Source organism: Theropithecus gelada, chromosome 6 (genome assembly GCF_003255815.1).
Source record: "Theropithecus gelada isolate Dixy chromosome 6, Tgel_1.0, whole genome shotgun sequence".
In the NCBI taxonomy this organism is placed as follows: domain Eukaryota; kingdom Metazoa; phylum Chordata; class Mammalia; order Primates; family Cercopithecidae; genus Theropithecus; species Theropithecus gelada.
The window spans coordinates 137,469,743-137,487,275 of NC_037673.1; the positions used below are offsets into that span (position 1 = coordinate 137,469,743).

The window sequence follows — 17,533 nt, forward strand, 5'->3', positions numbered from 1 at the left end:
TTTCTATAAAAAGGCAGTATCTTGATAGACCCGACTGATATCTTTTTGTGTATTTTGAGATATTATCCTCTTTCCATATAACTACCAATGTTATCAAAGACTTTTCAAGGATCTAAATGGAGTTTGACAAATACTGTACTGCTGATAAATTTGCTTTGAAGTAAAAAATAATTCAACAACCTATATTCGAGGATGCCTGGCGGTGCTTCAGAGAAAGAGAGTGAATAAAAGACTTCGTGGATGCCGTTTAGCTGGAATCCGAACTCAGAATGCTCACTGAAAGAAGAAAGCATTTAAGATTGAGCAGGAAATAATGGCCTTGTTTCAACAAAGAAGTGACACCCTTCCAAGATGTTTATTATTGTTGGTTTTACTTCATAAGTTCATTTTGTTACTCACATCCTCAAGGAACAGTGTATTCTCAGTAGCATCTATCAAGTGAACCCTGGAGGCTGGTCACATTCATAATCTTTTGTTTTTCTGGCTACATAGAGGTGATTTTGAACTATAAGATCATCTCAGCTATTTAGAGTTTAGATTTTATTTAGCCTTATTTATTTTACCTAGAGTTTATGTATTTGAAAATATCCTGATTTTTAATCTTCTATCACCTTGGCTCTTACCTGAAGTGAACTTTGTTTGAGCTCAATGGATTTCACCTCTCAATGAATATGAAATCAATCTGAAATGAATTGAATTGTTTGGCATATTTTGCCTCTTCTATGTGCACTAATCTGTTTCACACATTTTCAGTTTGTTTAGAGATACATATTCCAATGTATCTGAGCAGAAACTAGTGAGATGGGAATGGATATAGCCATAGTATTCCATCATCGAATTCCATGGCATTCACTCAAATGTAATTCACCTTTTTTTACAGTACCTTAATTTGGCCTGTATTTATAGGACTTGGTGTTCTTTTTGCTGTGAGAAGATGGTGAAGGTAATTCTTGAATGTTTGTTTTCTGCACTGCGTCATGTTTGTACAACAGGGTAATATATTTGGAACTTGATTAAATAACGTAAGAGGGGAATTTGATCAAGAAAGTTAAAATAAAATGCACAAGCCTCTTAAAAGAATGCCTAATTCTATCCATGCAAAAATGGGGTAGAATCCTAAAATGCTTATGACAAATACTTGATTGCTTCTAGTCCCTCTTTTAAATACTTTAATTTACTTATATACGTGTATCATAAATACTTTTTTGCCTCAGTTTCCCTCCTAATAGCCTAATTGTTCTTTTTACTGTGCAGGCGTAACTGTATAACAAAGTAAGTTTTTTGTTCATGCCATTTATGAGTGTATAATTTAGATAATTTATTGTTTATTTTATCATTATTGTTGCTAACAAACTTCATTGTTTTGCATTGTTTGTTGGGACAATTAAATAGTGTACCTCTTGGACTCATGGATTAAATGGCTCATCAGAGATAAATTGCACTGCTGAAGAATCAAAGGAGAAAGATTGAAGTGTAGAATCTGCACTTCAATCTTTCTCCTTAATTAGCACCATCAGGAAATTTGATTCAAGTTCTAGAGGGGAGTGAACCCAGGAATTGGCTTAAAAGCAAAAACGTACACACAAAGAAACCAAAGCTCGCAAGCAATTATTTATGCATGTGGTCCACGCACTCAGTCGAGAAACACTGACTCGACTTAAAAGTCTTTATAATGCTCAGATTTCGGAAATGCTATTGACCTGAAACATCTCATGAAGTTATTAGTTTGAACGCGAGGTGGCGGTACAAGCTAAGAGAGTGAATGAAAGCGCTGCAGACTCGGTGGACTCTGTTTCACCCAGAAGCCAAGTAAAAATACAGACCACATTTACAGCTAAAGCTGAGATAGATGTGTCCGGGAAGGCAGTCGTCGCCAGACAAGTTGTAAGAACGAATTTAAAAATCTCTGCAAAGACATCTGAGAGGGTCGACGGTGGATGTGGTGATTGGGAGCTGAAAAGGATTTTTCTTCTGTAATCAGACAATAGACACGATGCAAACTAAAGTACAGAACAAGAAAAGGCAAGTGGCGTTCTTCATTTTATTGATGCTTTGGGGAGAGGTAGGTTCTGAATCGATTCAGTATTCCGTATTGGAGGAGACAGAAAGTGGCACGTTTGTGGCCAACTTGACAAAGGACATGGGACTGAGGGTGGGGGAGCTGGCTGCACGGGGAGCTCGGATTGTTTTCAAAGGGAACAGACAACATTTGCAGCTTGATCCACAGACCCATGATTTACTGCTAAATGAAAAACTGGACCGGGAGGAACTGTGTGGCTCCACTGAGCCGTGTGTGCTACCTTTCCAAGTGTTACTGGAAAACCCCTTGCAGTTTTTTCAGGCTTCCTTGCGAGTCAGAGATATAAATGACCACGCCCCGGAATTCCCTGCCAGAGAAATGCTCCTGAAAATATCAGAAATTACTATGCCAGGAAAGATATTTCCTTTGAAAATGGCACACGATTTAGACACTGGCAGCAACGGCCTTCAGAGCTACACAATCAGCTCCAACCCTCACTTTCACGTTCTCACCCGCAATCGCAGCGAAGGCAGGAAGTTCCCGGAGCTGGTGCTGGACAAACCGTTGGACCGCGAGGAGCAGCCCCGACTCACGCTAACGCTCACCGCGCTGGATGGTGGGTCTCCGCCCCGGTCAGGGACCTCCGAGATTCACATCCAGGTTTTGGACATCAATGACAACATCCCCGAGTTTGCTCAGGAGCTCTATGAGGCGCAAATCCCTGAGAACAATCCCCTCGGCTCTCTGGTTATTACCGTCTCAGCCAGAGATTTAGATGCAGGATCATTTGGGAAGGTATCTTACGCCCTGTTTCAAGTCGATGACATCAACCAACCGTTCGAAATAAACGCAATCACAGGAGAAATTCGGTTGAGAAAGGCTTTGGATTTTGAGGAAGTTCAGTCTTATGACGTGGATGTTGAGGCTACAGATGGTGGGGGCCTATCAGGAAAATGTTCTTTAGTCGTCAGGGTCCTGGACGTGAATGACAACGCCCCTGAACTCACCATGTCGTTCTTCATCAGCCCCATCCCAGAAAACTTGCCAGAGATCATAGTGGCAGTTTTCAGTGTTTCAGATGCAGACTCTGGGCATAACCAACAGGTTATTTGTTCAATAGAGAACAATCTCCCTTTTCTACTAAGACCTTCCGTGGAGAATTTCTACACCCTGGTAACAGATGGGGCACTGGACAGAGAGAGCAGAGCCGAGTACAACATCACCATCACCGTTACTGATTTGGGGACACCCAGGCTGAAAACCCAGCAGAGCATAACCGTGCTGGTCTCCGACGTCAATGACAACGCCCCCGCCTTCACCCAAACCTCCTACACCCTGTTCGTCCGCGAGAACAACAGCCCCGCCCTGCACATCGGCAGTGTCAGCGCCACAGACAGAGACTCAGGCACCAACGCCCAGGTCACCTACTCGCTATTGCCGCCCCAGGACCCGCACCTGCCCCTCGCCTCCCTGGTCTCCATCAGCGCAGACAACGGCCACCTGTTCGCCCTCAGGTCGCTGGACTACGAGGCCTTGCAGGAGTTCGAGTTCCGCGTGGGCGCCACAGACCGCGGGTCCCCGGTGCTGAGCAGCGAGGCGCTGGTGCGCGTGCTGGTGCTAGACGCCAACGACAACTCGCCCTTCGTGCTGTACCCGCTGCAAAACGGCTCCGCGCCCTGCACCGAGCTGGTGCCCCGGGCGGCCGAGCCGGGCTACCTGGTGACCAAGGTAGTGGCGGTGGACGGCGACTCGGGCCAGAACGCCTGGCTGTCGTACCAGCTGCTCAAGGCCACGGAGCCCGGGCTGTTCGGTGTGTGGGCGCACAATGGCGAGGTGCGCACCTCCAGGCTGCTGAGTGAGCGCGACGCGGCCAAGCACAGGCTGGTGGTGCTGGTCAAGGACAATGGCGAGCCTCCGCGCTCGGCCACCGCCACGCTGCACGTGCTCCTAGTGGACGGCTTCTCCCAGCCCTACCTGCCTCTCCCGGAGGCGGCCGCGGCCCAGGCCCAGGCCGACTCCCTCACCGTCTACCTGGTGGTGGCATTGGCCTCGGTGTCGTCGCTCTTCCTCTTGTCGGTGCTCCTGTTCGTGGCGGTGCGGCTGTGCAAAAGGAGCAGGGCAGCCTCGGTGGGTCGCTGCTCGGTGCCCGAGGCCCCCTTTCCAGGGCATCTGGTGGACGTGAGCGGCACCAGGACCCTGTCCCAGAGCTACCAGTACGAGGTGTGTCTGATGGGAGGCTCAGGAACAAATGAGTTCAAGTTCCTGAAGCCGATTATCCCCAACTTCCCTCCTCAGGGCACTGAGAGAGAAATGGAAGAAACCCCTGCCCTTCCGAATAGCTTCCCATTCAGTTAAGTGTGGGATTATTTTACTAAATCTTACTTATGTTTGGAGATCTCTTTTAACTTAAAGTTACATGTTCTGTTTCTTTTTTAATTTACCTCTATTCTTTAGGTTGAAATTTTATATAAAGTATGATACTGGGTATCTTAGTATTTCCTGTTCATGCTTAGGAGTTTATTACTTCACTTGAGGGTACTTGACAATATGAACACAAAGTAAATTTTTATTTGCATAATTTTAAACTTTTGAAATTAAATTATCTATTCTTCCCCCACCCAAAAAAAGTATTGTAAATCCTTAAGTAAGATTGTATTTCTAGCTATTGGTAAGAGTTGTTTCACTATTGCTATGTAGGACTGTTTTTAAAATGTGAGTATTTCATATTATTTAATCCTCCAGTGTCTCATTTTGCAGTAACTCCTACAGTGTGTAACACTAAAAATAAGAACTAATGATGGCTAAACACTAAAGTAGCCATTCATACTTATGCATATTTTAGTATCCCATAATAGTCAATCCAAAATTTTTGTGACTATAGACTTTACTGAAGTGTCATCACATTAGTTTGTGAGCCTCATGTAAGAACATGATGGTCTTTAAAAAAAAAAAGTCGTACCAATTATAAATGCTTAATAAATATTTGCTGAACATTACTAACATTCTAGTACTGATTTTTAAAAACACTATTGTATCTACAGCAAAATGCTAATATCCTCTGTACAGCAAAATATCCTTGCCAATGAGTGAAAGTATGAAATATCACTTCTTAGTCAAATCACTATTGCTTTCCTCCAAAACAGAAAACACTCTTGACTCTTCTACTCACCCTACATACCACTACAGAAAATAAAATTCTTAACCGCACGGTTTACCTTTTTGTCTTTGTTTAACAATTTGAAAGTTGAAGGGCTTTCAAATTATATTTGCCAAACTCCTCCTCTCACTGTCTCAAGATATTTGGTATCTACCAAAATCTAAATAAGGTATTAGTGGCAGGTTATTTGGTAACATCAGATTTTCCCTACTAGTGTTGTGTAAGCATCATTTGCCTGTATTAACCATAAAACCATTTACCTTCACAGTTTATCCCATATTTAGTCTTATTTGTGTCAGTTGTATTTGTGATATTTCATTTAAAAATCCCTCTTTCAACTTTCTATCAAAGGTAAGCAATGTATATTAAAATGACCATTCAGTGACTATTTTATTTTATTTTGAGTTTTGCTCTTGTTGCCCAGGTTGGAACACAGTGGCACGATCTTGGCTCACTGCAACCTCAGCCTCCCAGGTTCAAGTGATTCTCCTGCCTCAGCCTCCTTAGTAGCTAGGATTACAGGTGCATGCCACCACACCCAGCTATTTTTTATATTTTTAGTAGAGATGGGGTTTGCCCATCTTGACCAGGATGGTGTCGAACTCCTGACCTCATGATCCACCCACCTCAGCCTCCCAAAGTGCTGGGATTACAGGCATGAGCCACCACACCTGGCCAACTATTTTATTTTTATCCTTAATTGAAGTGGAACTGGGCTGAACTACGTTACATTTGACTGTGTTTTGTGTCCAGATAAGTGAACTGACTGTCATGGATGATTACCAACTGATTAAATAAGTGTGGAGAACATTTACTGTTTTGTGTTCTCAGATATATACCCTCTCCTCCTTAGAACAGCATTCTTCCTTGGTGAGATTCCTTCTTCCATTGTTCTCACTCCAGTCACTTGGCTTTTAGTTGAAGCAGTAGTGTTTTTCAATATCCCCATCCCCTTAATCCTAGAGAATGTACACTGGGGTGGTATCCTGTCCAATGCAGACAGGTCAATACCCTTCCCCAGAAAGTGTATTTTTGACTTTGTCAACTTTGTTGTCTTCTTTACATTTGTAGAAAAGACATCGCGTAGATTCTGAGCTTATATTGATTTTTTTTTTTTTTTTTTTTTTTTTGAGACAGAGTCTTGCTCTGTTACCCAGGTTGAAGTGCAGTGGCATGATCTCAGCTCACTGCAACCTCCACCTGCTGGGTTCAAGTGATTCTTCTGACTCAGCCTCACGAGTAGCTGGGACTACAGGTGTGTGCCACCACACCTGACTAATTCTTATATTTTTAGTAGAAACGAGGTTTCACCATATTGGCCAAACTGGTGTCGAACTCCTGGCCCCCAGTGATCCACCTCCCAAAGTGTTGGGGTTACAGGTGTGAACCACCACACCCAGCCTATACTGATTTTTAATAAGACAAACCACCTTTTTCTCTAAATTTCACTGGGCATTGCACATAATAAATTTATAAAGGAAAAAATCCTAAATGGTGGCCAGGTATGGTAGCTCATGCCTGTAATCCCAGCACTTTGGGAGGCCAAGGCAGGCGGATCACTTGAGGCCAGGAGTTCGAGACCAGCCTGGCCAATATGGTGAAATGTCATGTCTACTAAAACTACAAAAATTAGCCTGGTGTTGTATCACGCTCCTGTAGTCCCAGCTTCTCAGGAGGATGAGTCAGGAAAATCGCTTGAACCTGGGAGACAGAGGTTGCAATGGGCCAAGATTGAGGCCACTGCACTTCAGCCTGGGCAACAACGTGAGACCGTGTCTAAAAAAAAAAAAAAAGCCACAATGGTTATGTAGACCAGAGACTAACAAGAAACAATATTTTTATTTTCTTTCAGGAGTTACAGGCACATTGCAATTTGAGAGTGAAACTAGATTTTGAAAGTTCATGATTTCTTCCAGTAAAATAGAACAAATTAGCATTTTTAATAGAATGTAAATTCTCCAAGAGCAAGAATTTTTATGTTTCATTTACTGTATTATCCCAAGAAGCTACATGAATGTCCGTACAGGTAAATACTTGTTAATAAATGAATTTGCCTGGAGCAGAGTTTTGTGTGCTGAACTTGCACCTTTATAAGGAAGATGAATACAGATATAGACATTACTTTTGCTGTAACAACCATTCTTAGCTACCTGAACAAGGCCACATAATAGGCGGGGGGAAAAGGGAGTATATAACAGGCTATGACCTAAAAGGCCTGCTTTATGTTTTAGCTATCATAGTATACAGTGTGCTTTGAAATGAAAATTATCTGAAGTTGTAAAGCAGAACGCTTGGTGGCGCTGCAGGCTAAGAGTGAAAAACTGCAGCATCAGTGTCTCCTTAAAAGCTGTGCGGGTTTTCTGGCAGCTCGAAAAGGAAACACTTTTTCACCACTGGGGACAGAAGGTTTCAGAGAGGCAGCCATCCCATGTCGGTCCATGTTAAAAAGAACTAACTCAAGATATTTAAATCAAGATAGCTGAGTTGGCTGTAAAGCAATTATTTTGTGATTAATACGGCATCTTTTGGACCCTGAGGAATGATGGAGACGCCGCTCCCCAAAGCACCAGAGAAAAGGCAAGTGACCGCCATTATTTTCTTATTACTTCTGTGGGAGGCGGGCAGCGCTACCATTAAGTATTCAGTTCTAGAAGAGAGGGACAGCGGCTCTTTTGTGGCCAACTTAGCAAAAGATCTGGGGCTGGGTGTAGGGGAACTGGCCGCAAGGGGCGCCCGGATTCTTTCCAAAGGGAATAAACAGTATTTGCAGCTCGAACAGAAGAGTGGGAATTTGCTCCTAAAAGAAAAATTGGACCGGGAGGAGTTGTGCAGTGACATAGATCCATGTATACTGCATTTCCAGATGTTATTGAAAAATCCGGTGCAGTTTATTCAAGGTGAACTACAGCTCCAAGATGTAAATGACCATGCCCCAGAATTCTTGGAAAATGAAATCCTCCTGAAAATCTCTGAAGGCAGCCATCCAGGGACTTCATTTCCTTTGAAAATAGCTCAAGATTTGGACGTAGGTAGCAACACAGTTCAGAACTACACAATTAGCACCAACTCCTATTTCCACCTTTTCACTCGCAATCACAGCGACGGCAAGAAATACCCAGAGCTCGTGCTGGATCAAGCGCTGGACCGCGAGGAGCAGCCCCAGCTCAGGTTAACCCTCACAGCGCTGGATGGTGGGTCACCGCCCAGAATTGGGACTTCCCATGTTCTCATAGTGATTGTAGATATCAATGACAACGTCCCTGAATTTACTCAGCGGCTCTACGAGGTGCAGGTCCCAGAAAACGCCCCTATAGGTTCCCTCGTCATCACCGTCTCTGCCAGGGATTTAGATGCTGGGACCCACGGGGAGTTCTCCTACTCATTTTTTCAATACTCAAATCAAATCATTCAGGCCTTTGAAATAAACTCAATCACGGGAGAAATTAGATTAAAAAAGGCGTTGGATTTTGAGGAAATTCAATCTTACCATATGGAAGTTGAGGCCTCAGACGGTGGGGGTCTTTCAGGAAAATGCACCGTAGCTATAGAAGTGATGGATATAAACGACAACGCACCGGAACTTACCATGTCCTTACTCATCAGTGATATCCCAGAAAACTCCCCAGAAACAGTGGTCGCTGTTTTCGGAATTTCGGATCCGGACTCTGGGAACAATGGAAAAATGATGTGTTCCATCCAAGACCACCTCCCTTTCCTTATAAAGCCTACTCTAGAAAATTTCTACACCGTGTTAACGGAAGGAGCGCTAGATAGAGAGAGCTGGGCTGAGTACAACATCACCATTACTGTCACAGACTTGGGGACACCCAGGCTGAAAACCGAGTACAACATAACCGTGCGGGTCTCCGACATCAACGACAACGCCCCCGCCTTCACCCAAACCTCCTATAACCTGTTTGTCCGCGAGAACAACAGCCCCGCCCTGCACATCGGCAGCGTCAGCGCCACAGACAGAGACTCAGGCACCAACGCCCAGGTCACTTACTCGCTGCTGCCGCCCCAGGACCCGCACCTGCCCCTCGCCTCCCTGGTCTCCATCAACGCAGACAACGGCCACCTGTTTGCCCTCCGATCGCTGGACTACGAGGCCCTGCAGGAGTTCGAGTTCCGCGTGGGCGCCACAGACCGCGGCTTCCCGGCGCTGAGCAGCGAGGCACTGGTGCGCGTGCTGGTGCGGGACACCAATGACAACTCGCCCTTCGTGCTGTACCCACTGCAGAACGGCTCCGCGCCCTGCACCGAGCTGGTGCCCCGGGCGGCCGAGCCGGGCTATCTGGTGACCAAGGTGGTGGCGGTGGACGGCGACTCGGGCCAGAACGCCTGGCTGTCGTACCAGCTGCTCAAGGCCACAGAGCCCGGGCTCTTTGGTGTGTGGGCGCACAATGGCGAGGTGCGCACCGCCAGGCTGCTGAGCGAGCGCGACGCGGCCAAGCACAGGCTGGTGGTGCTGGTCAAGGACAATGGCGAGCCTCCGCGCTCGGCCACTGCCACGTTGCACGTGCTCCTGGTGGACGGCTTCTCCCAGCCCTACCTGCCGCTCCCGGAGGCGGCCTCGGCCCAAGCCCAGGCCGACTCGCTCACCGTCTACCTGGTGGTCGCGTTGGCTTCGGTGTCGTCGCTGTTCCTCTTGTCGGTGCTCCTGTTCGTGGCGGTGCGGCTGTGCAGGAGGAGCAGGGCGGCCTCGGTGGGTCGCTACTTGGTGCCCGAGGGCGCCTTTCCAGGGCATCTGGTGGACGTGAGCGGCACCGGGACCCTGTCCCAGAATTATCAGTATGAAGTTTACCTGGCAGAAAGCTCTGAGAGCCAGTTCAAGTTTCTTAAACCGATACTTCCCAACTTCTTGGGTGAAGGGACTGGCAGGGACAGCGAGGCAAACTCCAACTCCAGGAATGATTTTGGGTTCAATTAGGAATCTGACAACAGGTCGTGATAAATCATAGAATTCACTATTCATCTGTAAGTTCCCAATTCTCTCATTCACACAGTCACATATTCACACATTAGTAATGGCTGTTACATTTATAGCTATTTCAGCCTGCTGGACTATTTTCCATTCCCTCTAATTTTTGTTGTGGTGGTTGTCAGCTATGTTAGTTATAGCATGTGCACACAATAGCAGATAAATGGTGTTTCCTAGGGTTGTTGTTTTTGTTTGGTCAGATTTTGGAACTCAGAGGTGTTTTCAGGTTTCCAATATTTGAACTTGTTCATTCATACGTTATGATTAAGAGAATGGTGTTTCTAACTTTCTGATTATCATCAGCATGACTCTAAGTCTATTGTAAATCACAGCTTTTAGTTTAAAAAATACTTTTCATTTATACAAAAATTTTAGTAATCTTGTAAATTGTTGCATTTCTGTTGTGTTGTTTCAAAAACACTACTCTTCCCTCAAATGAACCAATATTTTACCTACGTGATGTTTTCTCTCTTGAATTTTTTCTTTCAAAATTGATATTTATAGACCATCGGGTGTTATTCTAAAGGATTCAACTCCTATTACATGAAAAAATAATAGAAAAAAGGTTGGTTGACTTGTGATTGCTTTTTAAAAAAATAATAAATGGCTTTGGTATGTAAATAATGATTCTCCTTCTTTTAAATTAATATATAGCAACCCGGGTGCAGTGGCTCACATCTGTAATCCTAGCACTTTGGGAGGCGAGGTGGGTGGATCACCTGAGGTCAGGAGTTCGAGACCAGTCTGGTCAACATGATGAAACCCATCTCCACTAAAAACACAAAAATTAGCTGGGCATGGTGGTGAGTGCCTGTAATCCTAGTTACTCGGGAGGCTAAGGCAGGAGAATTCCTTGTGCCTGGGAGGTGGAGGTTGCAGTGAGCTGAGATCATGCCACTGCAGTCCAGCTTGGGTGACAGAGACAGATTCCATCTCAAAAATAAATAAATAAATAAATAAATATATAAACGTATGATTCAAACATACAGTAAGTACAAAAGAAAGCAAATTAGCATCATTATTCCACCATCAGAACTAATTTCATTAAGTCAACATAATTCTAAAATATTTCAATGGATGCATATAAGAATAAAGTAATAGATGAAAATAATTTTATAAAATGATCTAGAATAAATTGATAGCTTCTGATTAAAATGATCAGATTGAATACAATAAAACGAAGTGTGAAACTATAGAACTTGCTTAAGCTTTGATAAGTAGTCCCTGTAAAGTTTAAAAAGCAAGATTAGATGCATATTAAGACATTAGCATTACTTAACCACCTGCTTAAAAATGAGCAGATAAACATTTTATACCCTTTCTCTTCTTTCTTAATCTTACTTATCCTTTTAGAATTAAATATATATTACCTTATCAATACTTATAACATTTACAATACATTTTGAAAGAATACTTACCATAATTGTTTAGGCATTTCATATTGTTTTTTTAGACGGAGTTTCACTCTTATTGCCCAGGCTGGAGTATAGTAGCGCGATCTTGGCTCATTGCAGCCTCCACCTCCCGGGTTCAAGCAATTCTCCTGCCTCAGCCTCCCAAGTACCTGGGATGACAGGCATGTGTCACCGTGCCTGGTTGATTTTGTATTTTTGGTAGAGATGGGGTTTCACCTGTTGGTCAGGCTGGTCTCGAACTCCTGACTTCAGGTAATCCACCTTCCTCGGCCTCCCAAAGTGCTGGAATTACAGGTGTGAGCCACCACACCTGGCCAGCATTTCATATTTTTTAAATTTTAACTTAAAAGTCATATAATGCTACTTTATTTTCAATTTTATTCAAGTCTGACTGCCCAGGGTAACCACTTTTGATGTTCTTATGTGTTTTCCCATATTTACTTCCCTATTTTTAAAATCACATATGCTTATAAAGTGCTTTTTCTCAAATCCCAGTTTTGGATATCCAGTTTTTAAGGGGTACACACACAGACACACACACAACTTGCACATTTCCTCTACCTAGCAATATCAAAATTCTGTTTAGATAATGTTTATATAATTTTCACCATAAAAATGTTACTTACACCTAAGCCTTAAGAGTAAAAGGAAAAAGCCTATTTTTTACCTTTAAGGTCATAATTGCCTTCTTTTTCAACTACTTTTCTATGTACATTTTAAAAAATTATCCACAAATTTTGTAAAGTCTGAAGCTTAAGTTAAACTCATAAAGAAATCTATTGGTTCTATTCTTTTTTCCTGGAGCCATCCTGGAGCTATTCAGAGTCTTGTTCCATTGTACATTGTTTGCTCTCTAGACCTACTGCACAGCTGGCAGTTTGCTTTTCCCACCAACTTGGGAATTTATCTTCCTCTTGCATTTGATTTCCTCTTCTGGATGTTACATCTTCCTCTTGTTTGGTTTTCTCCCTTAACTGTCAGAAGAATATTTGGTAATAAATCTTTTGATCATTTGAATATAAAAAATTTCAGATGTCAGAAACTCAAATGTCCATTTGAAGATTTTGTTGGGTGTGGAATTATAGGTTAGGAATTATTTGCTGCTAGTATTTTGAAGACATTCCTCTGTTGTCTTCTAATCACCAAAGTTGAGATGATCATCAACATTCTGATTACTCATTCTTTTCTGAGAAACTTTATTTTCCTTCTAGATCCCTGATTCTCAACCAATGGCAATTTTGCCATCTTTGGTAAATGTTTGGCAATTATCAAACTTTTGGCAATGTCTGCAAACATTTTTGATGGTCACAGCTGCCAACAGTGCTGAAGCTGAGAAACCCTGCTCCAGATATATTAAGGTTCTTGTACGTATCTCCAGTGTTCTAGAATTTCATCATTGTGTCATAGTGTAAGAATTTTGGTCTTTTATTGCACTAATTACTCAATGAGACTTGCCAATCTTGACACATGTTCTTCAGACTAGAACAGGCTTGTTAGGGTTTTTTTAATTAAAAAATTATTTCCTCTACTAAATGGTTTTTGGTTTTTTATTCTACAATTTCTGTTAGTTGTATAGTAACCTGGTTTGATATTTAATTTTTCTTATCCTTGTTCTATCTTCTGTCTTTATTTTCCTGGATTCCAGTAAATTTCCTCTATGGCTGAATTTTGAGCTTTTGCTATCATCATTTTACTTTCAAAAAGCTTTTTTTTGGTCTCTGCATATTTATTTCTATAGTAGCCTTGCAGTTTTAAAATTCTTTGGTGAGATACAATTCACATACCATAATATTCACTTTTTTAAAAATTGAGTTTGGTGGTTTTTAGTATATTCCAAGGGCTGTACAATTATTACCACTATCTAATTCCAGAACATTTTTCACATTTTCATCAGCACAAAAAAGAAACCTGTTACGCATAAGCAGTCAATCCCCATTCCCTCCTCCTTCCAGCCCCTGGAAACCACTAATCAACTTTATGTTTCTTTGGATTTGCCTGTTCTAGACATTTCATGTAAATTGAATCACAGAATATGTCTGGCTTCTTTCACTTAACATAATGTTTTCAAGGTTCATTCATGTTATAGCATGCATCAGCACTTTGTTCTTTTCTATGGCTAAATAATATCCCATTGTATGAATGTACCACATTTTGTTTGTTCATCAGTTGGTGGGCATTTGGGTTTATTTCCACGATTTGGCTATTATGAATAATGCTGCTAGGAACATTCATGTATGGGTTTTTGTGTGAACATATTTTCATTTCTCTTGGGTGTATACCTAGGATTGGAATTACTGGGTCACATACTGACTCTATATAACTTTTGGAGGAATTATCAAACTGCTTTCCAAAGTGACTATACCATTTTACTTTCCTCTCAACAGTGTATGAGGGTTCCAATTTGTCTACATCCTCACCAACACTTATTTTTTGTTATTATAGCCATCTTAGAAGGTGTGAAGTAGTATCCTATTGTGGTTTGAATTGCATTTCCTAAATGACTAATGATGTTATATTTCTCTTCATATGTTTATTGTTCATTGGAATATCTTCTTTAAAGAAATGTATACTCAAATTCTTTGCCAGTTATCTAATCTAATTTTTAAAATATTTTAATTGTGGAATGTTAGTAGTTCTTTACATATTCTAGATACTAGACTCTTATCAGATACATGATTTACAAATTCTTTCTGCCATTCTCTGAGTTGTGTTTTCACTTTACTGGTAGTGTCCTTTGAAGTAAAAAAGATTTTTTAAAATTTTGATTAGCCCAATTATGTATTGTTTTCTTTTTTTTTGAGACAGAGTCTTGCTCTGTCGCCCAGACTGGAGTGCAGTGGTACAATCTCAGCTCACTGCAACCTCCGCCTCTTGGGTTTAAGTGATTCTCCTGCCTCAGCCTCCTGAGTAGCTGGGATTACAGGCGCCTGCCACCACGCCCAGCTGATTTTTTTGTATTTTTATTAGAGATGGGGTTTCACCATGTTGACCAGGCTGGTCTCAAACTCCTGACCTCAGGTGATCCACCCATCTCAGCCTTCCAAAGTGCTGGGATTACAGGCATGAGCCACCGTTCCCAGGCTATTTTTTCCTTTTATAAAATAAGGCACTTAAAAGTTGATAAACATTGTATGTTTGGGTGAGACTAACTGAGTGGTGGACCTCACCTTAGGGTAACGAAACAGGGAACATTTTATTTGGAGAAAAAATGTCAATATCTGTAAGTCTTCGCTCTTGGGCTCACATTGTTCTTCAGAGAGGAATTCAGTAAGGATGGGTAGGATGGAAGTTACTATAAACTTGACACCTAGCACTCTGTAAGCTCCTTGGTTTGAGAGAAAGTGTCTTAATTTTTTTTTAGCCCACTTTCTCACTAAGATCTCAGTCCTGACCTAAGTTGTGCTGTTGTCCTGTAGTCCAGAGCCCTCCCTATTAAACCACTATGGATATTACACCTCCGATTTTCTGCCATGATGAGAAAAGGGAAAGTGCCTTGCTTCACTGACTAGGAAAGGAATTCTCAGATCTAAATACTCCTTATATATATTTTCAGCCAGTGTTGTTTTTAGCCTCTCCCTGGGTCCTCAATCTGGATTATTACTTTGGCTAGATTTGATTTTCTTACTAACTTTCCTCCTTTTCATTTGAGAGCAAAAAGAAAACTGTCAGTTACCAATTGTCTCTGTGCTTCGCATCTTCCAAAATTTTTGTGACATCTCTCCCCTACGGTTTACTCTCTCCCCATTATTTTTGTCTTTATAGCTTTGTTTATTTTAAACCCTTGCCCTCTATCATTTACATAAAGTTTCAGGAAAAAATTGAGAAAAACTAGTGTGCTCAAACCAGAGTAAAATGCAGTCCTTACTGTCAGTCATATTGTGCTAGTTTTCCTGTACCTGAATCATTTATGTTGTTTTATTGCTTGATTTGCTTGATTTCATTAGATGTCAGTCTTTAGATAAGAGTTCATAGGTGCTGTATATTTTCACATGCTTGAGAAATACAGTTTAGCAGGGTATAAAATTTTTCAATGGATTTTCTTTTCCTCAAAGATTTGTTGACATTAAATATAACATTAGTTCTTCTGTCATAGTTTCTACAGTCATCTATAAGTCACTTGATTTTTATCCTTAAGTAGTATTTTTTTCAGTAAGAATTCATCAGTACTAGCACAAGGTTTAATGAATTCTTTCCTGTTTGCTGCATTGTTGTCTTTGTACTTGAGCAACAGCTTGGCTATGTATAAAATAGTTGAGCCATAATTTATTTCCCTCAGAATCTTGTAGACATTTCAATTCTGTTTTGGTATGAAATGTTGCTCAGGGAAATTCTGAAGCCTGTTTGCTTCACCTGTAGGTAACTTGTTTTCTATCCTTGAAATTCATTATCTTTATCAGATTGTGTCTTGATTATGGTAATTACACATTACTTTTCCCTGGAACTCCTTGTGCCTTTTCAATCTGCTCATGCAGATATTTTCAAGTATATCATTTATTTATATATGGTAAGTATATTTTGTTTTAAAATCTGCCTTATAGTTCTAATATCTGAAGTTTGTGTGGGCCTATGCCTACTCTATTTTGTTTCTGCTCCTTCTCATGCATGATGTCTTTGTTTCTTTGTAGGACATGCATGGTTGATTGCCCTTGAAAATTTATTTGTGGGGTATCTACAAAGCCTAGGTTGCACATGTTCCATCTTTCAAAGGAGACCTTCATTTGTTTCAGCCAGGATATTGGAAACACTATCAATAGTGGACCATCACAAATTAATTAAATGGCTTGAGGCTCCTTGCATCTCAACCTATGTATATTCAAAATACAAATACACAAGAGGGCCACGTGCAGTGGTGCGCACTTGTAGTCCCAGCTACTCAGGAGGCTGAGGTGGGAAGATCACTTGAGCTCAGGAGTTCTATACCCACCTAGGCAGTATAGTAAGACCCCATCTCAATACACACACACACCCCAATATGTAGATACAACTTCCCAGGCATGGTTTTTTTTTTTTTTCTTTTTCTTCTCCTCTGCTTAACATCAGGGAGATTTCTATGTAATTCCCTGGAGTTGGAGGCTGAGGGCAGGTTTAGATTGCTTGTGTTTACACTGTATTTACATTATGGATGTATCCCTGAGGGGTCCCTTAATATGAAGAGGATCTTTCTATAATATGCTGCAACTGTGGTTACACCTGAGCCTTGATTTATATTTCTTTAATCCCACATAGCTTCAGATCAAAGCCTGAGTACAAATATTTTTAAATTCCCTGAGAGCATGAGAACTGTTGTTCTGATACTTTGTTTACCCCTCTATTACAGGCTTCCATAAGAAATTGGGCTTTTTCTGCCATTTTCTACTATGTTTTTGGCTCTTCATTAGTTTAGAAGTTTTTTCTTAAGTTTTGTCCGTTATATTTTGTTTTCCTTATGAGGGTCATACGAATTATCAATACTATCATTTTCAGAAATGACAAGCTCTGTCTAATGTTTATTCAACCTGAAGATTCAGTTTTTCCACCATTTCCATTATGTATTAATTAGGCTATTTTTCCTTTACATACATTGAATCCAATGTTTCATCAACTGAGTACTCTGCTCAGACAAATCAATAATCTCCCCTCTCCACTAGACAGTACTCTCTTCACAGAGAGGGCTCTTTATCTTATGGGCTTAGAAAAATATACACAGCCATTCATTGCTTAATAGCAGAAATACATTCTGAAAACTGTGTCATCAGGCAATTTCATTATTGTTCCAACATCATAGAGTGTACTTACACAAATCCAGATAATGTAGCCTACTATACACACCTAGGATACCCAGTAGAGCCTATTGTTCCTAGGCTGCAAACCTGTACATCATGTTACTGTACTGACTACGAGATAAAATTATAACACAATGGTGTTTGTGTATCTAAACATAGAACAGATAATGCATTGCACTATGACATTACTATAGGTAT

The 17,533-nt window shown here is 41.5% G+C and overlaps 2 protein-coding genes across 3 annotated transcripts; both read left to right on the forward strand.

The window, feature by feature from the left end:
- Positions 1–1,590: 1,590 nt before the first annotated feature.
- On the forward strand, positions 1,591–5,217 carry PCDHB6 (protocadherin beta 6). Of its 2 annotated transcripts, XM_025388916.1 has the most exons (2): positions 1,757–2,022; positions 2,228–5,217. In XM_025388916.1, the coding sequence occupies exon 2, from the start codon at positions 2,399–2,401 to the stop codon at positions 4,373–4,375; it is 1,977 nt and encodes a 658-aa protein (XP_025244701.1). In that variant the 5' UTR covers positions 1,757–2,022; positions 2,228–2,398; the 3' UTR covers positions 4,376–5,217. The 2 variants fall into 2 exon arrangements, with proteins under 2 accessions (XP_025244700.1, XP_025244701.1); XM_025388915.1 differs by having other exon boundaries at positions 1,591–5,217.
- A 2,349-nt stretch (positions 5,218–7,566) lies between these two features.
- On the forward strand, positions 7,567–10,779 carry LOC112626662 (protocadherin beta-17). Its single transcript, XM_025388907.1, has one exon. It carries the CDS (start codon positions 7,717–7,719, stop codon positions 10,105–10,107), a length of 2,391 nt encoding a protein of 796 aa, XP_025244692.1. The 5' UTR covers positions 7,567–7,716; the 3' UTR covers positions 10,108–10,779.
- The last annotated feature ends 6,754 nt before the right edge of the window (positions 10,780–17,533 follow it).